Source organism: Callionymus lyra, chromosome 17 (genome assembly GCF_982586985.1).
Source record: "Callionymus lyra chromosome 17, fCalLyr1.hap1.1, whole genome shotgun sequence".
NCBI lineage: Eukaryota > Metazoa > Chordata > Actinopteri > Syngnathiformes > Callionymidae > Callionymus > Callionymus lyra.
This window is the reverse complement of record NC_141834.1, coordinates 13,346,549-13,371,314: the sequence shown is the minus strand read 5'-3', so window position 1 is coordinate 13,371,314 and position 24,766 is coordinate 13,346,549. Positions and strand designations below refer to the sequence as shown.

Genomic DNA, 24,766 nt, shown 5'->3' with positions numbered 1-24,766 from the left:
ATGGTTACTATCAAAAAAGGGAACGCTGGGCCTCTTTACCTCAGGTGCTGCACCTGCAACCTGACCTTGAAGATTTTAGTAAATAAAACAAATAAACAATAATAACAATTTAGCAGAAAACATTAATTTTTAAGGTTTGTATAATCCATGTGATTGACACCTTCATAGCCAACATAACGGATAAATCAAAGAACTTCATTAACCATATTTTATGTACTATATAGTTTCTCAAAAGTATTATAGTATTACTTAAGCTGATGGTTACTATCAAAAAAGATAACGCTGGGCCTCTTCACCTCAGGTGCTGCACCTGCAACCTGACCTTGTCGATTTTTAGTAAAATAAAACAAAAATAAACAATAATAATATTTTAGCAGAAAATATTTATTTTTAAGGTTTGTATCATCCATGTGATTGACACCTTCAAGTAGGAAAAAAATAGTTTTTAATTTTCTTTTTCCAGTGTTAGGACTCTAGAGGGAGTCCTGATATCTTTTAGACGTCGGTTGATTCCCTAAATCCTTACACCCCTCTTGGTCCCAATCGTCGCCATTTTATTGAGCAACTAAAACATCTCCTCCTCCTCCTCCTCCTCCTCCCTCCGCCGTACTGTGATGAGATCCACGCCGTCTTCTTCGAAAATGGCCACGCAGAGATGAACGATCGTAGTGACAACATCCACGCCACGGACGGAGTTTTTTTTTTTCTTTTTTTTTTTTTTCTTTTACTGACGGCGTAACTTTCGCCACAACACAAGCGTCAAGAGCGCCACCTAGCTGCCGGCCCGGGGGTCGTCGTCGACTGTACGTATTATGAAAACACCCGCGCCAATGTTGTTGCACAGTAGCTCCCGATGAGCCCCGAAAACTATCGGATCTAGGAGCTCGTCTTCCGAGTCCATGATGCAATCGAGGGGACACCTCGAGGTCCAGAGGCGGGGGATCCGTGTCGGGGAGAGGCGGGAGAGCCGGACACGAACACCTTAACCCGCCTGTCTTCACGCAGTTTGGGACGCGCTTCTTTTTTTTTTCTTTTTTCTTTTTTTTGTTAAAGGAAGGGAAGGTAAGTAGCGACGTAGCTTCATGTTGGAACAGTGTTGATGTGAGCAGGCCTGTCATCCACATCAAACCAGTTACTGTGCATCCGCTTTGCGCTAATTTTATCCCTTGTTGCCGAGTGTGTTCCGTGATCTTTCTTAGTGGACACACACACACACACACACATCACGAACACACACTTGTGGTGAGGTCGTTTTCACTTGACAATTTCTTAAAAAAAAACAAGTGTGTCGAGCCGAGCGACAACAACACGTGTGTTTGGTTTGTAAGTGCGACAGCGATCTTTTTAAGGCGGAGGTGAAGTGTTTTTTTGGGGAAAAGGAAGCTCGTGTTGACGTCCCAGTTAACCAGTGATAAAGGTAACACCCCCCACTCAACCCACCCCACATCCACACTGTAGCTACAGTAACTCCCACGCAACTGCGACCCGCGTACGTAATGTGTGTTATTACCTAATAACTACTATCATTCGGCGACAGAAACTTTCCTGTTAATGTACTTGTTCATATTCTGTTTTACGGTACACATAGATGGACAACTTGGGTGTGTATTGGCAAGAATCTGTCGATAAAAAACGTTCCGATATATAGTGATATTCTTGTCCTTGATACTGTATCGATATTGGACAGCACTGTATTGATTACAAAAAAAAAAATGTATTATGTGTTACTATAGTTTTTGTCATGGTTCATAGTTCAATAATGTTTAAAATAAAAGTCTAATATTAGCATTCAAATATTTATGACTTTGTTCGTTTTCTTCTGTTTAACTTCTGGCCTCTCGATGGCAGTAGTCATTGAAAAACATGTGATGACTGAGGATGAGAGGATACAGTCCAGCAGCTTTTGAAGCTGATGTTTGTTCATATTTTGGTTTCAAAACAAATGAAACCAGTTACGACTTCGTCAAGAGTCATGTGGTCTGTAAATTCATAGTCAAGTACTCTGCAATACTACGAATATATACTTGTTACTACAGTATCACAATATATCCTATAGCTGTCCCAGTATTGTGAAACATATCGTATCACCAGATTCTTGCTAATACACATCTCTTATATTGAGACTCTGTAGGAAAGCATATAGTTATAGTAATGCCCAAAATGTGCAAAGACATTTTTTTGGGGAAAAGGAAGCTCGTGTTGACGTCCCAGTTAACCAGTGATATAGGTAACACCCCCCACTCAACCCACCCCACATCCACACTGTAGCTACAGTAACTCCCACGCAACTGCGACCCGCGTACGTAATGTGTGTTATTACCTAATAACTACTATCATTCGGCGACAGAAACTTTCCTGTTAATGTACTTGTTCATATTCCGTTTTACGGTACACATAGATGGACAACTTGGGTGTGTATTGGCAAGAATCTGGCGATAAAAATCGTTCCGATATATAGTGATATTCTTGTCCTTGATACTGTATCGATATTGGACAGCACTGTATTGATTATAAAAAAAAATGTATTATGTGTAACTATAGTTTTTGTCATGGTTCATAGTTCAATAATGTTTAAAATAAAAGTCTAATATTAGCATGCAAATATTTATGACTTTGTTCGTTTTCTTCTGTTTAACTTCTGGCCTCTCGATGGCAGTAGTCATTGAAAAACATGTGATGACTGAGGATGAGAGGATACAGTCCAGCAGCTTTTGAAGCTGATGTTTGTTCATATTTTGGTTTCAAAACAAATGAAACCAGTTACGACTTCGTCAAGTGTCATGTGGTCTGTAAATTCATAGTCAAGTACTCTGCAATACTACGAATATATACTTGTTACTACAGTATCACAATATATCCTATAGCTGCCCCAGTATTGTGAAACATATCGTATCACCAGATTCTTGCTAATACACATCTCTTATATTGAGACTCTGTAGGAAAGCATATAGTTATAGTAATGCCCAAAATGTGCAAAGACATTTTTTTGGGGAAAAGGAAGCTCGTGTTGACGTCCACGTTAACCAGTGATATAGGTAACACCCCCCACTCAACCCACCCCACATCCACACTGTAGCTACAGTAACTCCCACGCAACTGCGACCCGCGTACGTAATGTGTGTTATTACCTAATAACTACTATCATTCGGTGACAGAAACTTTCCTGTATCACGTTAATGTACTTGTTTATATTCCGTTTTACGGTACACATAGATGGACAACTTGGGGTGTGTTTTGGCAAGAATCTGGCAATAAAATCGTTCCGATATATAGCGAAATTCTTGTCCTTGATACGGTACCGATTATAAAAAAAAATGTAAAATGGGTAACTATAGTTTTTGTCATGATTCATAGTTCAATAATGTGTGTAAAGTCTAATTTTAGCATGCAAATATTCACGCTTCATATTTGTTCCTTTTCTTCTGTTGCAATTAAACTTCTGGTCATTGAAAAACATGCGATGACTGAGGATGAGAGGATACAGTCGATTCCAGCAGCTTTTAAAGCTGATGTTTGTTCATATTTTGGTTTCAAAACAAATGAAAGCAGTTACGACTTTGTCAAGAGTCATGTGATCTTCAAATTCTACAACTTAATAGTCAAGTACTTTGCAATACTACGAGGATATCCTTATTCCTACAGTATCACAATATATCCTATCGCTGCCCCAGTATTGTGAAACATATCGTATCACCAGATTCGTGCTAATACACATCTCTAATATTGAGATTCTGTAGTAAAGCATATATTTATAGTAGTACCCAAAATATACAAAGTAATTTTTAGTTTTTGGAAAAGGAAACTTGTGTTGACGTCCCAGTTAACCAGTAATATAGGTAACACCCCCCACTCAACCCACCCCACATCCACACTGTAGCTACAGTAACTCCCACGCAACTGTGACCCGTGTACGTAATGTGTGTTATTACTTAATAACTACTATCATTCGGCGACACAAACTTTCCTGTATCACATTAAGTCGCTAATGGTACACATAGCGGTGTGTATTGGGAAGAATCTGGCGATAAAATCGTTCCGATATATAGCGATATTCTTGTCCTTGATACTGTATCGATATTGGACAGCATTGTATTGATTATAATTTTTTTTAAATTATGTTTAGCCATAGTTTTTCATGGTTCATAGTTCAATAATGTGTGTTTAAAATAAAAGTCTAATATTAGCATGCAAATTCTGTTGTAATTCAACTTATGGCCGCTAGATGGCAGTAGTCATTGAAAAACATGCGATGACTGAGGATGAGAGGATACAGTCGATTCCAGCAGCTTTTGAAGCTGATGTTTGTTCATATTTTGGTTTCAAAACAAATGAAAGCAGTTACGACTTCGTCAAGAGTCATGTGGTCTGTAAATTCATAGTCAAGTACTCTGCAATACTACGAGTATATCCTTTTTCCTACAGTATCACAATATACCCTATCACTGCCCCAGTATTGTGAAACATATCGTATCACCAGGTTCTTGCTAATACACATCTCTTATATAGAGACTCTGTAGGAAAGTATATATTTATAGTAATACCCATGTACTTGATTCTGGCGTCGCAGAATTTACAGACCGCACAAAACCAAAACATGCCAAAACATCAGCTTTAAAAGCTGCGGGATTCAACTCATCCTCAGTCATCTCACAGGATTTCCTTTTTCCTACAGCTGTGAAGGATGTAATGGATAATATTAATTGCAACACAAAAATGAACAAATGCTGTTATTATTCCAATGTTTAATGTAAATTGAAAATTTAAATTATTTTCTATACACGTATTTGAAATATAAACCATAAAAGAACTTTGATAGAAATAAAAAAAAGGTTAAATGCTCAATACAGTTTCATCAAAAACAAAAAAAAATGCAATGTATCATTGTATCAATATTTTCTCACATCCTTACTTACACCACACTTCTAAGGAAAATAAAATACTACTCATACATTCTTATCTCTTTTTTTTGGGACATCTCCAACGTACTGCTCGTAGCCCATTTGTAGTCCCTAATAAGATCTGGTCAATGTATGAATGTATCATTCATTAAAAAGACAAAATGATGTTTTTTTTAAGCATAACACTGACTGTTTTTGATAAGAACTACTAACTCGCGACATTGATAGCTAAATACTGTTAGATATTAAGAAAAAGGCATGAAATTCGTGTGAAATTCACAGAATAAAAACCTTAAAATCGAATAATTGAATGTACAGTATTTAGATCAGGCAACATAGGTTAGAATATGTCTAGAGGCAGCTGAACCAGCTCCTCTTTTCTCTGAATCTCTAACATATGAAACCAGATACTTTGATGAAGTGTACATTACAAGTACAGCCAGGAGGATTATGGACTATTAAGTGAAGTAGGGCACCAAAGGGGCTCTAAAAGTGATATCAAATTGTTAAACTTAATATGCGTAGTTTTGACCCGAGCTCCTGGAGTCCTGCCCCTCCACTCAACCGTTGCTTGGCTTTTTGAAACGTTAAAATGAGAACATCTACTTAACCGTCCAAACTACTAAAACAGTTAAGGAGCAGCTGCTGTGTATCTCAACCACCTGTGCTCCCGACTCTTTTGCATAACTGGTGCAAAGGATTGCGAGACATCCTGAGATAAGCCTTCTTGAGATAAACAAGTTTTTTTCCCCCCTTTCATTCCTGTGCCCACCTACTCATAATATCATCTCATTTCAGCTTAAAGACTTCGGTACTTATCGATACCGGGGACACTCGAGATTCTCGTCTGACGAAACAAATCTGTCCGATCTCGAATGAAAAACCCCCTTATTTTGTAGCAGCGTATACACTTGCCCGGGGATGACACCCCGCCGGGCCGCACTGGTGTTATCAGGCGGGTGATAATGGTGTTGTAGTTATTGATGACGACTCTCCAACGGAATGGGAAGGAAGCTGGTAATATGGCAGGCTATTATCTTGATTTAATCGTCGCCCGCGCGCCGCCAGAGGAATCACACGGACTTCTGTGTCGGGGTCCACCTATCATCCTGTCAACATGAATAGCTTTTTTGGTCTAATGTTAGAATAATTCTGAGTTATGTATCAGCGGATCTGGAGAGAATAGAAAGCTATTAGTATTACTCTTTGACTAATGTTGAACGGGACTTGCCCTGTTAGGTTTTGAAAAAGTGCCCGTCGTCCTCCCTCCAGATACTTTCACCTCCCCTTCTCCTCCTGAGATGGTCTAGGACTTGTAGTTGCTGATCAGGAGATCCACCTAAGAGGTTATCAAGTGGTGAGAGAATGCCCCAGTCTTAGAAAATGCTTTTCTAAAAGTGTTACGTAACAGCAGTTACTGGAACAGATGTGATTTGAGCCCGGTTTGATTCAGTTGCATTTTTTAGGGTGGAGGGACAGAGAGACAAGGGAAAAAACCTCTTCAAGACTCTCTTGGGTTTAAGGGGGAGGTGGGGGGTCACACTTTACAGGACTGTATTTGTGTTCAAGTGAAAGCTGTGTGTTTTATAAGGAAAAGTAGGCAAGAGCATGTCGGCTTCCTTCTGTCTGTTATTTTACAACCATGTAAGGTTTTTTTTCTGGGGCGGAGAATGTTATTTTAGGGCGTGTTACTTGCCGTAATGTCACATTAAAAGTCCATTTACAATGGGGGGGGTCAACGAAAAGCTTTCTGGACATGGGTGGGAGGAGAAATTTGCACTCCCAAAATAAGTTTTTTACCCATTCCTAAGGATTTGTGTTACCACTCCTGAAAGAGGAGGAGGGGAAAGGGACAGTGAATGAGGGGATTTAGTCTTGAGAGAGGAGGAAAAGAATGAAGCGTAGGAGGGAATATGGTTTTGATTAACATGGATACCGGGTTGACCAGTTCTGTGTGGTCGGCGCTGGAGACGACGGGGGAAGAGAAGAGTGAGTGGCTAATAGAGAATGTGTGCGATAGCTTACTGCCAAACAAGAAGAGGGGAGTTTTTATAGCGAAAAAGAAAGTACAGCAAAGTAGAGAGAGAGAGAGAGGGAGGGAGGGAGGGTGGGAGGAGAAGTGCTTGTGGAAGCAGCTGAGAACAGAAGGCACAAAGACAGTGGGCAGAGGAGGGGAGGGGTCTGGAACAAGTGTTTGAGCGAGTGACAGGCTTGATTGATTAACAATTATTGGAGATAGGAATTGGATCACAAGATGTTTAGGGAGTGTTTTTTTTATTTTTTATTCACAGTCCGATCTTATCCCACGGAAATCCTGTGAATCACTGACTTTATTGTCCTCCTGGATCCGTTCGGACCCTCTCTCTGGACACCGACTTAAGCACCTCACAGCTGCCTCCTATAAGGGGACTTTCCCCTCATTCTGTTGCATCTGCGCTCAGTGAAATGACTAATCATTGGTCTCTATCTTTCTGTCGGTCTAACTTGTGTCTCCCGCCCTCTTGCTTTCTCAGATCCAGTCCGAAAAGGAAGATGCAGGGAACTTTCATCGCCGGATGAAGGGACCGCACGATAGGTCGGATCCGGGTTTTCAAATTTGACACCTGAAGACAGACCTCTGTCGCTCTTTTTATACGAAAGCACCTCCACCCCTCGACTTGTTCCGATGGACCAGAGGGTGAAGGGGGGTGCCCCTACAAACTCCATTCTGGAGCCCTCCTCAGAACTCAAGGACTCTGCCCTGGACGGAGAGAAAAAGAGGAGGGTTGAAATAGAGAACGGAGAGCTGCAGAAAAAGGACGAGGAGCAGCGAAGGACCGGGAAAAAGAGAGACGGACACAAGGCAGCAGTGTTGGAGTTGCTTATTGAGGAACGATGTGGAAGCACAGGGCAGCAACCACTTCAGATCACTGGCAGGGAGACAAACTGCCCCGAGGGGAATTTACGACTTCGGATTGGACTGCAGGCCAAGCGCACCAAGAAGCCGCCCAAGAGCTTGGAGAGTTATGTCTGCAAGCCCACCATCCGTACGTATCAGAGACAGGGTAGGGGGGCACCGCTGAGAGGGGAGGGCGATGGACGCGAGGGGCAACAGAGCAAAACCAGCTCCGTTCCCACCGAGAGCCGCTCGGTCTTGGACGCCGTCCAGACCACATCCAAACAAGCCGCATCTGCTGCTTCGACAACTTCTCTCGCATCATTATCACCCTCCTCGCCGTCACAGCTGCGCTCGTCGTTCTCGACCGGTTCGGCTACTTCCAGTCCCGCCAGCGTCGCCGGCAGTCAAGGGACCAAGTCGGCCAAAAAGGTAAAAAAAGCAACAATACCTTTACATTTTAGTCACCCGACCTTTATATGTGAAATTGCGAGCCAGTCAACATGTTGTGTTACACTGATGATACCAGGTCGAGCGCCATAATGTCAAGTGAGCAATTGTCTCACTTCTGAAACTCAAGCCCTCACATTTAAATGATCGGGCCCTATAAATAGGACAACAGCACAGCAACCACTTGGAGCCGGTTCAGACATTGGCCCATCAGTCCCTTTGACAATCACCCAAGGGGAAGCTTATTGCTTTAGCTGCACAAACCCTGCTCAGACTGCAGCATATCAAAATCACAGGACAAGTACAAAATGTCAGTCCTTCTCATCTGTATTAGCGGCAATTTTTAGCCACCAATAGTAACGCTTTCCATCTCTTTTTTTTTCTCTCTCTCGCTGCCTGCTTTCTATATCGGTCCCCATGCTATTTTTACTTCCCCTCTTTTCTCTACCTGCTCTCATTTATCTCTCATTCCCCTTCTCTCTCCCTCTCTCTATTTCGCTGCCTTTGTATTCCTCCTTTCTGGTCGTCCAGTTTCCATCACCTCACTCTTCCTCCTCTCTGTGCTTGATCATTTAATCATACCTTGGGAAAAATGTAAGACAAACGTTCTACTATTTTGACTTTGTCTCGCTAATATAAACTTGCGTCTGTGGAACTCCAGTGTTTAGTTACTTGTAATTTGAAGATATTGTTTGGTTTGGAATGTGAAATATATTTTTGCAGTTGAACTAAGGAACTCCATAACAACAATGAAATGTTTGCATTCTCCAGGTTCCCACCAAGCCAGCTGATAAGACGGAAGATAATTCCAATGGCTCGAGTCAGAAGGTGAAAAAGGATAAATCCGCTACCGTCAATGGCCAACCGTTACCGGCAGGACCCAAACCTGGATCCATCTCAGCAGACCAGACCCCCACCACCACCGCCATCTCATGCATTCAAAGAACCTCTGCCGCGGAAGGTGGGAACGAGGGAGCAGTCACGGAAAGCAAGAGTTCTTCGGTACAGACCAAAAGAAAGAGTAGGCAGTCCAACGGTAAAGGATCTAATCAAGAGTCTGTCGTCCCCCCTTCCCCAAATGGTGTCCCATCTAAAGGCTCACCTTCTAGGACCTCCAACCCCACCAACTGCCAAGAAAACATTATTTCGAAAAAGCGCAAAACCGTTTCTCCAGAGTCTCCGTCTCCTACGAGTAAACCAGACGCCGACCCCACCATGGAGCTCTTTACCGTCCAACCCCCAAACCAGGAAATTCAGACAGACCCTTCCAATGAACGAATTCAGGATAAAGCGAGGAAATTAAAGAAAGACAAAAAGAGGGAGAAAAAGTCAAAGCAAGATCGATCAGAATCTGGAACGAAGAGAGACAACGGCGAGGAGGACAGCAAGAGGAAGAAAAAAGAGAGAGGGAAAGATGAAAAATCAAGAAGAGAAAAAGACAAAAGAAAAAAGACTGATAGTACCCATGAGGATCAGAGCTTTGAAAAAGAGAAAAAGAGGGATAAGAATAGTACGGATGCTCAAAGAAAAGATGAGAATAGCGTAAACGTCGGAGAGATGATTGACAGCACAGAGCAAGATCGGATCTGTAACCCGGCGAGCGCTCACGAATCCGAAGAGGATGCAAACGATGGTTGCGCCCCAGTCGCGGAAACTAAGCTTACAACAGGTGAAGCCGATAAATCAAAAGAGCCTGACATGTCAAAACATTCTACGGCGCCCCCTGCCCACCACTCCTCCTCTGTCCCGGCGCCAGCTGCTCCTGTTTCACCGCCTTCATCTTCCCAAGAGCAGGACAGCAGGCCACTGAAAAAGCGAAAAGCCAGACGCCCCAGTTGGACTAAGCTGGTGCAGCGTGCTCAAAGAACAGAAAATCTAGATCCTCCTTCAGAGTCGGTCATTAATCCATGTAAGACGCCACTTCCTGTTAAAGCTAGTATAAGACAATTTGATGAATCACCATCGTCCTTGTTTCCCGGTGCCTCCTTACCTCTGTCATCCGCAAACAAACAGTCCTCTCCGAAGCTAAATCACTCCTTTTCAGCCGAGCCACCGTTGACAAGCAAGTTTTCTCAAAGCCCAAGTAGAAAAAGAGGGCGCCCCAAGTCTTACGCCCTGAACTCGGATGAGCCCACGCCGAAGAAATCGACGGCTGAGTTCCCGCCTTTGCCTTGTCACGATGTCTCGGAAGCGCTAGAATCAAGTCCAGCGCTCGACAAAGACGCCGAGTATAGTTTCGGCTTGAAAAGAAGGGGCCGACCGTCCAAAAATGGTCTCTTCGAGGAGCAGAGCGAAGACGCACTTAATCAAGCTGTCGGCGAGGACGGGAGTAAACATTTTCATTCCACCGAAAAGGGAAACAGACAGATGAAGATAAAAAGAATGTTGAACGAGATGAAGAAGAGGAAGAAGAGGAGGCTAAAGGTGTTGGAGACCAAAAAGCAAGGGAAGCAAGGCCCCGTAACCTTCGACCCGACTTCTCTGAAGTCGGGGGAGTCCATTCAAGCGACAAACGTACACACGCTTTCAACTTTGACCTCGTCCTTTGGAGGGAAGCTGGGCCCGCAGATCAACGTGAGCAAGAGAGGCACCATCTACATGGGTAAGAGGCGAGGGCGGAAACCCAAAACTCAAACGACGTTCCAAAATGCGAAACCACAGACCCAGAACAAGTCGTCCATGTTCATGCACCCCTCGGAAACATCCCTATTCTCTTATAACCAGTCGCACCCCCCGCCGTCTCACCCCTTTCCTTCCCCGTCCCTCACGCACTCCAGCGGCGCTCAGAGTCCCTACAGCGAAGGAAGCATCACAGAACAGACCTCCTCGCTTCTTTTCCCTCACCCGTTCTTCCTGCCGTCCCCGTCGTCCTCCTGTACGTCCCCTCGTCCCCCCTCCACCGCCTCCCTCTCTCCCTTTGTGAAAAAGAGCTGCCCCTGTCAGGGGAGACACAACTTCCCCTTTCACCAGTCGTCCTGTAAGCTCTCCTGCCTGACCCCTCCTCTGCACAACACCCCCGGGTCCCCCGGGCACCTGAAGGAAGCCACACCGTCTCCCAGGAGTGAGTCACAGAGCGAGGAAACGTTGCCTAGTGACAGCGGGATCGGGACCGACAACAACAGCATCCCCGAGCGGGTGGAGATGAGGGGAGTGCGCGGGATCCTCAGATTGGGTCCGACGTCGGGCATGGTGAACGGGGGTCAGAAGCACTTGTCTCTTTTGGATCATTCTTCGAGCTCGCTCACCCCCCGACACGTCAACCCCATCACGAACACCTTGTCCACCGAGCGCCACCGGGAGCGCCACAGGCACAAGCGGAAAGATTACAACTGCTCGCCCTCCTACACCTGCCTTTGCCCTTGCTCGGGAAACGGCAAGTGCACTCACTCGGACTATTACTCCTGCCTGGGGCACGGCGGGCTCAAGAGACAGAAGAACAAACATAAAAAGAAGCACCAGCAGTTGAACATGCATGATCCGGAGTTCCTGTCAGAACTGGAGGATCTCATCGGTCTCCTCAGCGAGGTCCATATTGGAAAGAGAACTTGGGGAAGGGCAGGACTGGGACATGGGTTCGAAGCCAACGGCAGCGCACCGGGAGGAAGGCGCCATCTTTCGTCTTCACATTCACATCGCTCCAACATCTTCAGGATTAATCTCAACGGTTTCTACTCGCCTCACCCGTCCACTTACCCCGCCAACGCTCCATACTCCCACCAGACCTTCTACCCCTGCCAAGCGCTGCACTGTAACAGGAAGTCAGATCGCAGACAGTGCGGTTGCCCTTCGAAATATCAAGACTCCATCGAAAACATGGGGTTTTACGGTAGCTACCCACAACTTTATCACCACCTGCCCAACTCCTACTCGCTGACGCCGCCGCACCAGTACGCCCCGCATCAGCCGCACCACGCTCACTTCCTCATCAACCCCGCCCGGTTCCACAGGCGAAGGAGCCGCCTGCTAAGAGAGGGGACCTTAGGGGGTGAGATGGAAGGAGATTTCGGCGGCGGCGGCTTCGGGGGCCCTCACCTCAGCTCAGGGTACACATCCGGCCTCCCCCGTCGATTCGGCAGGAGCGACCACAAACACAAACACAGACACAGGCTGGACGGAGAGGAGCTACCTGAGGAGGAAGAGGAGGACGATATAGAGAGAGAGAGCTTTCCAAGTTCCAAACCAAAGTCAAGGTTCATTCTGGGGGAAGGCAGGGGCGTGAGAAAAGGGCCAAAAGGAATGAAAAGCATGCCTTCTAAGGAATCGCCATGGTTACGTGAAAAGAGGACCGAATACTTTTCCCCGGCCGCCTCGTCCTCGACACCTTCGGCGGAGAGGTTCAAGCATACGTCGCTGACGTCGCTGGGACTCGGTTCCACGCACCTGTCTTCGTTCGGAGGAGGCTGGGGGGGTCTGGGTCAGAGTTGGGCCAAACTGGGGAGTTCGGGGTTCGGGAATTTCAGATCCTTCGCGAGCGAGAGACACACGGGCAGAGCATCCGACGGCGAGTGCAGAGAGGAGAGTCAAGCGGGCAAAGCCACCGAATCACCGACGCACACCAACCTGTTCGCGTCTGCTGCCACGGCAACAGAAGGATCTGGCTTCAGGCCAGGATTGTCGAGCAGGAATCAGGGAGGCGGAGACAAGTCGCGGCGGAGAGAGGAGCCTTCGTGGACGCAGAGGCGAGAAACAGGTAGGAGATGAATACGTTGAAGCTATTTGAAGGGTCTGCAGGTCATTCAAAAAAAGAATGTTTTTGGAGTTTCTATTGTGAAATCGTCCACGTCGGTGACTAAAACTAACCTCAAAGTGTGTAGGAAATTCAAAACGTAGTTCAAAAGTTACAGTTCAAAACTGTAACTGAACCCGCTGGTTTATTTGGAATACCCGCTGACCTGTGTTTTTTATAGCGTGTGAGGAAATGTGACGGCTGCGGACACAAACTCTGGATAGCTCGTTTGAAACACAAGAAGTGACAACTCCGACATCGTGCTGCCACATGCTTTGTGGCTAGTTGAATAAATCCCCGGAATGGACAGCTTCGCCATCGGAGTGGCTGGTTAGGACAGTTTCAGGAGGACAACTATAGCTTCACGTTCAAACACGTCATTAAAAAGTCATGTTTTATTATTTACAAGTCACGTTTTTTCCGTCAATTTATGTTTTTGTAAAAATGTACAATATATACAACTCTATATTTAAAATAATAGGTGTGTCTATCTGCATGATAAACCACCTACAGGTCAATGAAAAGGGGTTACAATACCATGAATATTCAAATATTTGGGTACAATTTTAACTATATTTATTAGACCTAGTAAGGGAGATTTCGGGAATTTTCAGCTCATTTTCTGAATTGTAAGGGGGCAGAAAAGGGGGCAAAATAACCACCCCCCCCCCATGAAAAACTAAAATATGATACAGAATTGATTGAAAATGAGCATATAACAAGATTTTATGGGGAAGGGCAACTTAATGGTCACGGGAAAAGGAGCAGAAAACCCCAATGGAACTTTAAATGATCCAATTTCTATGACGTTTCCACCATATAACATAATATAAAGGAAATATTTCCAGAATATCAGCACCTTTAATTAATTGTAAAGGGGGCACAAGGGGGGCAGAAGACCCCAATGAAAATTCAAATATGTCCATTTTTTGTAAATAAAAGTAAACTATTTGTATAACTTACTTGGTATGAAATATTTTCCAGAATTTTTGATCCTTTTAGTAATTGTAAGGGGGGCGCAGACAGGAGACCCCTCAGGGAAATTCAAACATGTCCAATTATGATAAAGTTTCCACTGTATATAAAACATAATATATAGGAAATATTTCTAGCAGGTCTTTTGCAAATTGTAAGGGGGCAGAAGACCCCTATAAAAATTTTAGTATGTCCAATTTTGAGGAAGGTTAGGTATTTCTATAACATACTAAGTGAGAGAGATTTCCTATAAAAGTTGGGCAGAAAAAAAAATTGAAATGTGTCCAATTTTGATGAGATTTCCTCCATATATAACATAATATAAAGGAAATATTTCAAGAATATCAGCTCCTTTTATTAATTGTAAATTAAAGGGGGCAGACCACCCCCATGACTATTCAAATATGTCCAGTTATTTTTATTTTTTTAATTAACTATATGTATTTCTTACTAAAATAATTTTCCAGAATTTCTGATCCTTTTGCTAATTGAAAGGGGGTGCAAAAGTCAAAATTCAAACATGTCTTATTTCTATAAAGTTTCAACCATATATAAAACATAATATATAGAGAAATATTTCCAGAATTCCTGCATCTTTTGCATATCATCTGCCTGAGTTAACTCTCTTCTTTCCTCCCCCTCTTTTTTCTAAATTGTTGTGGCTTATTTGGGTTTTACATACTTTTTTGTATACCCTGGTGACGCCAGGTATCTCAGCCATTTAATACATAATAAAAGAAGCCATCCTAGGGTTACAGTTTTCCATTTATATAGTGTTTTTTTTCCTTCTTATTATCTATATTGGCTTTCAGTTTAATATTTAATCACCCGAGCGTGTTCTAGGGTTTCATCTGGGCTTGTTAACCACTTCATGTTTCAACATCTTTAGAAACGTACGCCAGACGATGCTCGTGGTCTCGGCGAGCGGCGGCGGCACACAGAGCTCCTCGGTGATTTGTGAACCACCAAACGCTCTATTTAGAGAGCCATGTATTCTTAACTGCTAACCAAGAGCTGGATTTCACACGATATGAAAAATTGATGAGCGAGGTTAACTCAGTTTTGTTTTCTGCTGCGGCTTTCAAACCATATTTTACATCTTGAAGTGGATTTTTTTTTGTGTGTGTTGTTGTTGCTGTTTGAAAAGTGACATGTGGTTGTTCTCTCTTACATCACCTCAAGTTTATACTCGGGGATTGTGGTCGGAAAAGTAAATCTGCAGCTTTATAAACTGATGAATAATGAGTCACCGGTCCGGCAGCAGGGCTGGGTTTTTTGTTCTGATCAGACTGATTTGAAGCAGGAATGTGTTGTGGTGTTGTGTGTGTGTGTGTATGTGTGTGTGTGTGAGAACATAAACGACTTTTTTTTTCTTTATTCGTTTCCCAGAAGTAATCTGGTCAGAGGAAACGCTATGACTCATCTAATCTTGCGGCCCCTCTGAATGACTCAGCTGCGTCACCTCGCACCTCCCGTCGGTTCAATGGCTGATCCACATCTGTCTCATTTCCTGTCCGCCATTCACGCCCCGCCCGTCCTCTATTCCTCTCTCTCTCTCTCTCAAAAAAAAAAAAAAAAAAAAAAAAATTAGGTTTACAAGGTGATCCGAGACGCCGCGGGCTGCAGAAGTGCTCGCCCAGATCCGACCACCTCGCGGCCAACAACAAGCGGAGCAGAGGACGACCCAGAAAAAACCTCGCGCCCTCCACTTCATCTTCCTCCTGGCACTCCTCCCTCGCCTCCCCTATATCATCACCTGACAACGTGCCAACCGGCGGCCTCAGGAGAGACGGACGAGCGGCGGCGGCGGCGGGGAGGAGAGGAGAAAGATGGAGGGAGGACTGGGAAGTAGGCGACGGCAGGCCGGAGCCGTGCGGCGCCAAAAAGAAAGTGAGAAAGTCCAAACACGACGTCGCTCTCCAGAGGTAAAAACACCGTGACCTCACAGCGCCTGAGTTGGTTGACCTTTAGAATACACACTGACAACTCACCTGCTGCTTTATTAACCCGTCGGTTTCAGCACTGTGTGCTAAACCAGTGCCTCTCCTTTTTCTTTTTTTTTTTTCTCTCTATCACTCCCACTCTCTCTCTTTCTTCGTGCTTTCCTTATTAGCGTGAGTGACGACGAGCCGGAGGACGACGGCGAATGTTTCGGCCAATCGGACGCGGTCGCCCAGACCGTGGCCAGACCGGAAGCCGTCCAGAGAGAGGAGAGAACAGATGGTCCTCCCTGCAAGAAGTTTCTGACGGCGGGTCTGTACTCGGATGACTACAAAACCTCGGAGTGAGTGTCTGTGGCTCCTCTAGAAATATATCTCTGTGAGCAGATTTTAAGACTCAAATAAAGCTTCTTAATGAATCACATTAAACTGGTGTGTCAAAAAGAATGTATTTATTAAATGAATTATCATCTTAAACCAAATGTCCCTTTATTTTACCAGAGAAATAACATAATTAAACTTTTCTTTTCTTTTCGGTCACTGCATTACAGTATTTATTAATGGCTCCTCCCCCCCATCACATTTTATTGTCATGATGTACTTTTGTAAATTTGATTTTTATCAATAATATTAAAATAATGGAATTTTAAAAATGATAAAATGAAATAACATAATAACCATTTTTATTTTCTATTTGGTCCTTTCAACTACCGTATTCATTTATCTCTCCCCCAATCATATTTGATTTTTCTACTTGTTTAACCCTTGTGTTATCTCAGGGTCAAGGTGACCCGAAGACCTTGAGGTTGTTTATCTTGACCCTGAGATAACACAAGGGATATCACAAACACATTTGTTTCCCTGGCCTTTGTGTCACCTTGACCCTAAGATAAAACAAGGGGTTAAATGTGATTTTTATCAATACTATAAATACTATATAATACTATTCAAAAATGATTTTGAATTTGAAAATATTAAAATAAAATAAAAAAAAAAAAACGACATAACATAATAACCCTTTTCGATCATTTTTTCTATTTGGTCCTCGCAACTTCAGTATTTATTAATGGCTTCTTTTCCCCACTATACTCTCTCTGAGCACCTTTTTATTGACATGACTGCCCAACACAACAGTTAGCGTAAATAATTTGGCTCCCATTGCTTTAATACTTTGTATATTTTAAAGATTACAAGAGATCAAGGATGATTAAAGAAGGTTTATAATTCATCAAGTCCAATATATAGATAGATATAGACGGAAATATGATTAAAATAAACATAATTGATGTATATGGGTTCTAGCTCTGGGTGTATTTTCAGACACAAGCTAGAAAATCTTTAAGTATTAGAAAAAAACTCTGGATTTTTATTCATCTCTTTATTGCTTTTTTTTACAGTCCTCCCTCCCAGGCCCTGGGGGGTTGTGCTCCAGATGAGCCAGAATTCAGCCTTTTGCCAGCACCGATCCACGTTGGTGAGCAACACACACACACACACACACACACACAAACAACATAGTTTTGTTCATTAAACCCTGGTGTCTGCAGGGAAGTACTTGAGGCTAAAGCGGATCCATTTCCAGCTTCCATACGAAGTCATGTGGCTGTGGCGACACAACAAGGTTGCACCGGAGGAATCGCAGGTAAATAACCGGCCGGGAAGATGTGCTGATCATCTCCGTCTGATTCCAGCTCTGCAGGCAGCCGGCGGTGCCGCTGAAGAGGAAGCGACGCTATTGTAAGTGTTTAGTTCATTAACGTCCTCTGAGGGTTGAGCGTTTTTAATTCTTTTTAATTCTCCGTCTCGATGTGGCGCAGGTCGACTGAAGGAGAAGCACGTGTCGTTCCATCAATCAACGGTAGGTTTCGCCCTCCGAAAAACAACCGAAAAGACGCTCGCCGTGGGTTCTTCAGTGTTTTCGCTCTACACAGGAAGAGAGCTCGAGTGACATCACAAACCTCTTTCCTCACCTCAACATGGAGCCGCTGTCGAGCAGTGAGAGGTATGGAGAGAAAACATATCTCCTTCCTTCACTCGCTGTTACGTTACATCTACAACAATATAGTTTTGATTTTGTTCCTTCACTCGCTGTCACGTTACATCTACAACAATATAGTTTTGATTTTGTTCCTTCACTCGCTGTCACGTTACATCTACAACAATATAGTTTTGATTCTGAAGGTGTCGATGTCAAGCATGAACAATAAATACATTATTTCATTATTTTTAAATAATAATATGGATTTTTTAAGTCATTAAGGCCTGCTAATAATATAATTATTATTATATAATATTAAAATAATGGTCAGGAATTTAATCAAAAGTGTAATGTTATTGTGTGGTAAATATCCTCTTACCTAGCATAGCAATGTTATCGCTTTGCTAAACTAGCGAGGGCGCTAGCAATTGTTTTATGTTCAATTATAATTGCAAATAAAATAGGTTTATGTCACTGTTTCTTTTTCAAGAATGAGTTAACCCAGGTTTTTTAATTTGTAACTTGCGGGTAAATGTCACCTTAGCTTGTCTTGTTAGCGCTTAGCTAAGCTGGCAAGTGTGATAGCATATTTTTCGTTATGTTCAATTATAATTGAAAATTAATATTTTTATTTATTCTCTATCAAGGTGTTTCCTATACCACCTTGTAAAATGTCAGGTAAATATCACCTTAGCTTGTCTTGTTAGCTCTTAGCTAAGCTAGCAATAGTGCTAGCAAATTTTCGTTATGTTCAATTATAATTGAAAATTAATATTTTTATTTATTCTCTATCAAGGTGATTTTTATACTGCCTTTTAGCGTTTTGTGGTGAAAAAAATCTTCAAAAATGAATTCTTAGCTAATCTAGCAAGTGTGCTAGCAAAAGATGTTCAATTATAATTTATAATAATAATACCTGATCTCTTGTAATCTTATAATAATAATTACAATTATATTACAATTATAACAATTGTATTATAAGATGAAAAAATAAACATTGTACTACTGTGTAACATTGTAGTTTGGTATATATCACACTAGCTTGTCTTGTTAGCTAAGCTAGCAAGTATGCTAGCAGTTTTTAATTAACATTCAGTTAGAATTACAACAAATAATAACCCTAATATTATACTTTTTATTGTGATCCGGGTGTTGTGTTTTTTGGCTAACCTGTAACGTTGTTATAGAGTTCACCTTAGCTTACATTGTTGTCGCTAAGCTAAGCTAGCAAAGTGCATCACTGCAGGACATGCATTAATTCATGATTTTTATTTATTGAATTGAACTTTTATGTTTGAAAACATATACTATAGTATGGAACATATCATTAGGATAATGAAATACATTAAAAATAATTATAATAATTCTTTAAAATGTGTAAAAGGTGAGGCAGAATCATGACTTTTGTGTTTCCCAACACTTCAATGAACAGTTTTGATCGTCATGAAGAAACTCTTTAGACGTCGCTAACCTTCGCCCTCGCGCTGCAGGAGCTTCGTGGTGAATCATCGCGTCTTCCTGGTGAGGAACTGGGACCTGGTGCGGGAGCGACAGATGCGCCTGAAGCTGGGCCGGACCAGACCCTCGGAGGAGGACGACGAGAGGATCTCGCCTCATGCGTCCTCGGACGAGGCCGAGGAGGAGGACGAGGAGGAGGAGGAGGAGGAGGAGGAGGAGGAGAACCACATCAAGTCAGGTCCATGAAGCAAGTGTGTGTGTTAGCTTTCGTTTCTGTAGGCGTTTGTGTGTCCATGGACGAATGCATGTGGTTGAGCTCTTTGCAAACTCATGTTGTCAGGAGGCCGACACTGATCTACAGCCACGTAAGTGAGAGAGTGAGCAAAAGTAGAGGTTGAATATGTTCTTCTTTGTGACGGCAGCAGCTTTTTTTAAAAAAAATTAATTGAGAGGAAAAAGCAGAGAAACGCCAAGAAAAAGTCACTGAACGTTTAATTAACACAACTTTTTATTCAGGTGTCGCCAACAAATGCATTTAGTACTGGCTCAAAGTTCTTCTGTTTAAAATCTTCACTAGGATAAAGTCACAATTTTACAAATGATATTATAGAAAGATTATTCTATTGTCATGATTTTGAGCTTAGTTTTTTTGTAATGATCTTTAATAATAATTTAGATATTTGCAGGAAAAATAAGATAATATGGATTTAAATGGTTGATTATATTTTTACTGGAACTTTATTATTTATTTTTCTTATTTTTTAGACATCATAAAACATATTAAATATAAAATAAGACGATTGTTATTTTTGCAATATATAGATTTAAATACAGTCAGTACAAGTCAGTACAAAAATACATTAGTTTTGAGCTTAATAAATTATATATGGATATTTATTTTTAATTATCTTTAATAAAGATTCAAAGAGGATAAAAAACATTTAAACTTGGAGGTAGAAATAATCTTAAAATTACATTTAAAGCGGATAAAAACACAATATTTAGTTTAAAGGGCAAAACATTGAGCTCACAACTAAGAAATGGTAAAAAATGTTGACTTGTATACTAATATAAATACATTTTATATGTTCACCCTTTATATTGATCGATTTCAAAGCACTACACGATACAAACAATAAATAAAACAATAAAACGTATTTATTAAGCAACAGAAAAATAATTCTAGATGAGAAAATTTTGGATCAAATAGTTAATTATATTTAAAAAGATGATCTTTATTATTACTAATATTTATTTGTACACATGTTTAACGTATATTGGTTACTTACTCTTCTTTTATTTCAAAAGAAATATGATTCATATTTTTTAAATATGCATTTTCACAATAAAATTGTGCTGCAATTGTTTTATCAACATTTACCAATACCTTTTTTAGCATTTGAAGATGATAGCAATACACGTAATGGGACACCAGGTGGCAGTAGCACGCAGATTTTAGTACAGCAATAGTGAGGAAGATAGGGAGCTCGAGAGTCAAAAATTCTTCAAAACATTGATGTATCCAGATGGTTACTGTAGACTGATTCCATACAAATTCTATAAAACAAGGATCTTTCTGAAAACAAAAAAATATATTTAATGAGCTTCAGAAAATGAATCCTAGACAATGAAATGATGGATTTAACAGTTAATTATATTTGACAAATTGATCTTCTTTATTAATCCTTTTTTCTTTACACTTGTTCAACGTCTATTTCTACATTTTGACTATGTTTTGATAACTTTTTTTTCTTCTTCAAACAATATGAAAAAGATATACTGAAAATACTCTTAGATAATACAAAAAAGTAAATGTAAAGATGTTAAAAAAACGTTTTATAAACAGATTTAAATACAATTGTTTGACAAAAAAAATCAAATTGTAGTTGGAGTTTATTTTTATACATGTTTTTTTTAAAACAATTCTACATGCTTAAATAAAACTAGGGGTTGAATACATATAATATATATAATATAAATATAATATATGAAATAATAAAGTACTATTGGATAATCATTGAAATGTAAAGAGGAATGGAGACGCCGACGTCACTTTAATGCAAGTAAAACTCCTGTTAAAGGTGCAAGAAAACATGTATAATGATGGAGTCAGAACTCACTTCCAGAACTATATTTAAAACCACCCGGGACTAGTGATCGCACTGAAATAATGTGTGTAGCTGTGTGTGTGTGTGTGCAGTCGGGTGTGCGTCTGCTTCGCTTGCAGTCTCATATTTGTCTTGCCTCTTCAATTCATACTCGGCAGGAAAGACTAAGTGATTTTCCAACCACAGAATGTCAGCTTGCAGAAATGTTTCCCCGTGTCCGTCATCCGCCGCCCGGTGTCCAAAAAAACCCCCGGCAGGCATCAGCTTTCCCCATTAACACTGGAGCGCTGCAACAAACGCTTCCTTCACCGATCGCGAATGAGAAAAAAAAACCCTTCTCTCTGATCCCCGCCCACTTCTGCCACGCTCATTAAAAATACCGTGTGACCTCTGACCCCGCAGATCAAGCAGTGGGCGCGGAGACGGCAGCGTGCAGCGCCGACCTCCACCACCGGGGTCAGCACACCTCCAGCTGCCGCGTGAGTGCACGGATCCATGGAAACCCGGTTTGTTGTTTTTTTTTCTGGGATCTTGCTTGAATCTGTTTTTGTGATCGCCGCATGACAGCGGAGCGAGGGAAGGAGGGAGAAGAGGAGGGACAGCCGGGAGGAGAGGGGGCGACGCTTGAATGATTTACTCCTGACCCTGCGGCGTTCATAAGCTACCGACTCTCCAGGTAAACGGCTCGTCGCCGCCATTTTATCGTGAGTGTGTTTGAACTTTCGTGTGTGTGGAGGGAAAGCGGCTCGAGCTCAGAGGTCGGGATGTGGTACAATGAAGGCTTTGATTACATAAGGCTCCTGCGCCAGAGTTGCTTCTCTTACCAGAGGCCGGACTTGGATGTTCCACGAAGAACCGATTCAATGAATGAACAAAAAGTTTCTCAATTCTAATTCTCAATAAAGATAAATGACGTATTCATATGTTTATTTTCTTATTAGAGTAGCATAAAAGTGCATTTTAGTCACTATTTTTCCCAATAAAATTATTTTATCAATGTAAATTAGTACCTTTTTTAGCATTTGAAGTTGATAGCAATACACTTATTGGGACAGAAGGTGGCAGTAGCGCTCCAAAACTCAGTATAGTAAGTAAGTAATTTTTATTTATACAGCGCTTTTCCAGACCAGGGTCAAAAAGCGCTTAAACAATCAAAACAATATGCAATAAAGTATATACTTTAAAGGGCAAGATAAAACTGATATATTAGTATTGAGAATGTAAGAGAGCTTACACTCAAGCACTTTTGAGAGTGATAAATTCTTAAAAATATGAGTGGAGCCAGATGGTAATCAGCGACAATCTGTTTGTCCGATTTTCAACGTGAAAATGTTTTTTTAATGTCATTTTCAGGGTAAAAAACAGCTAAATAAATTTAGGAAATATATTCTTTCTTATTTTATAAAGGATTATTAAACATTATTGTGACCCTTAAAAATATTCCAATTATTTTAAGGGACCTTTTATGTTGATACAACAATATATCGCAACACGTTTATCCCACGACTGTAACAGCACTGTGTTGATTTGATTGGCTTTCAAATCAAGTTTTATTTTTATCAGATATTTTTTAAATATCCACAGTGTTTGTTCATTTTTGTGTTGCGATTAAACCTACTAGATGGCAGCAGTTATTACGTCTTCTCCAGTCAATAAACAATGAAATCCAGCAAGAGCTCTGCATTGCCTGAGGACAAGAGGATACAGTCGTCTCCAGCAGCTTTTAAAGCTGATGTTTGGACATATTTTGGTTTCAAAACAAATGAAAGCAGTTACGACTTCATCAAGAGTCATGTGGTCTGTAAATTCTGCAACACTAGATCCAAGTACTCGACAATAATACACATATGTACTTGTTACTACAGTATCTTTATATATTGTATCGTTGCAATAAAGGGCATCTGGCTGACCTTCTTTTGACCACTCCTGGTTTGCTCTTGTGTAGGTGGGACGTCTCTGAAAGTGGGACCAGGCCCACCCGAGGACAGACCCGGCTCTATCTCGACATTTTAACGCTGCGGGAGAAACTTCTCACACAAAAGACGGAGCCACGGAAACTGACCTTTTATTTTTTTTTTCCGGGGAGGAGATGAGAGACGTCTCTTGGACGAAAACCGAAACCAGACCAGCGGAGATAAATTTTGCACTAGTGCTGGATGAACAAGCACACTAAAGATGGCGTGTAATGCTGAGCGACTGCTCTGACTTCAGCACCTTAAGCAGCGTGATCGAGCCACGGTCGTCGCCACGAGACGGTCGATCTGGAGAGTTTTTCACGCTACCATTTGTTTTGCTTTTTTTTTTTTTTTTTTTAAAGAAACTGCACCTTTAGGAAGCTAGAAGAAGAAGAAGTGAGCCAGTTAGAATATTTTGCTGAAAACAGTTTCTGTCGGCAGGATGGAGGAGCGTCGTAAAGGGTCGGGGGGGACAGTGGGGGTATATTTAGGCATTTTGGCATTGCTGCAAGAGAATTTCTAAAGTTTAATAGAGTGTATTTTTTTTAAGAAGAAAGGCTTTTACGCTACTATTATATTAAAGAAACAAGCAAGTTATAGTAACGCTAGCTGTCACTACTCTCAGTATTGCTTCCTGGCTGGATGTGCAGGGGGGGGGGTTCGGGGAAGGGGGTTCAGGGGTTGATTTTTCTTTACTTCAGGCTGCCTTTGAGAAACGCTCTTTGCTCCAGAGCAATGACAATCAGATTGTCCGATAGAGAAGGAAGAGGCGAATTTAAATAAAAAAAGAAAAAGGGAGACGGAGCGCCGATTTGCCCCACATGCTCTTAAGTGCCATGTCATGGATGTACCAAGAAAACTCACGCAGTCTTGAGAAGAAGAAGAAGAAAAAAAAAGCAATACCTCCTCTTTAAAGGAATTTATAAAAACTTCCCTTTTTTAAAACAAATAAGTTGTTTATATCTAGAGTGTTCATCTGTACATATAGTTTATGTCGTAGTGACTGTACATAAACTTGGGCAAACACAAAATCTGGGGTTTTTTTTTTTTAGACAAATTCTACCGCTGACCAATACACGTCACCTCGACTATGATTGTATATGATTTGAATAGAATATTTGTCTTTTATAGTGTTTTTTATTGGTCAGACAATCAGTGATTTCTTTTGCTCTTCAGTAGTGTGTACAAAAAAAATATATATAGCCAAGAAAGTGCAATTTCTTTCATTGTTTACATGCTGTCAACGTACTTTCCCTTCCTTTTCTAACTGAAAACTATAAGCCAGTGGAGGATATAACTTTATCGATCTAGTTTGCATGACACATAACCATTTCTGCCTGTAAAACGTCCGATCATAAACGGTCACAGTTCAATGCCATAGAATGTCAGTGCAGGATATTTTC

General features: G+C 41.6%; 1 protein-coding gene across 3 annotated transcripts; it reads left to right on the top strand.

Moving 5' to 3' along the window:
* The first annotated feature begins 649 nt into the window (after positions 1–649).
* LOC148062559 (uncharacterized) lies at positions 650–23,710 on the top strand. 3 transcript variants are annotated; one of them, XM_087779154.1, is made up of 14 exons: positions 651–1,062; positions 7,412–8,205; positions 8,995–12,913; positions 15,516–15,849; positions 16,038–16,208; positions 17,262–17,338; positions 17,412–17,485; positions 17,556–17,601; positions 17,682–17,722; positions 17,796–17,866; positions 19,333–19,538; positions 21,811–21,887; positions 21,976–22,084; positions 23,354–23,710. In XM_087779154.1, the coding sequence occupies exons 2-13, from the start codon at positions 7,564–7,566 to the stop codon at positions 22,066–22,068; spliced, it is 5,751 nt and encodes a 1,916-aa protein (XP_087635280.1). In that variant the 5' UTR covers positions 651–1,062; positions 7,412–7,563; the 3' UTR covers positions 22,069–22,084; positions 23,354–23,710. The 3 variants fall into 3 exon arrangements, 2 of the variants coding, with proteins under 2 accessions (XP_087635281.1, XP_087635280.1); XR_015709222.1 differs by lacking the exon at positions 23,354–23,710 and having other exon boundaries at positions 652–1,062; positions 19,333–19,551; positions 21,976–22,004; XM_087779155.1 differs by lacking the exons at positions 17,262–17,338; positions 17,412–17,485; positions 17,556–17,601; ... (4 more) ...; positions 21,976–22,084; positions 23,354–23,710 and having other exon boundaries at positions 650–1,062; positions 15,945–16,080.
* The last annotated feature ends 1,056 nt before the right edge of the window (positions 23,711–24,766 follow it).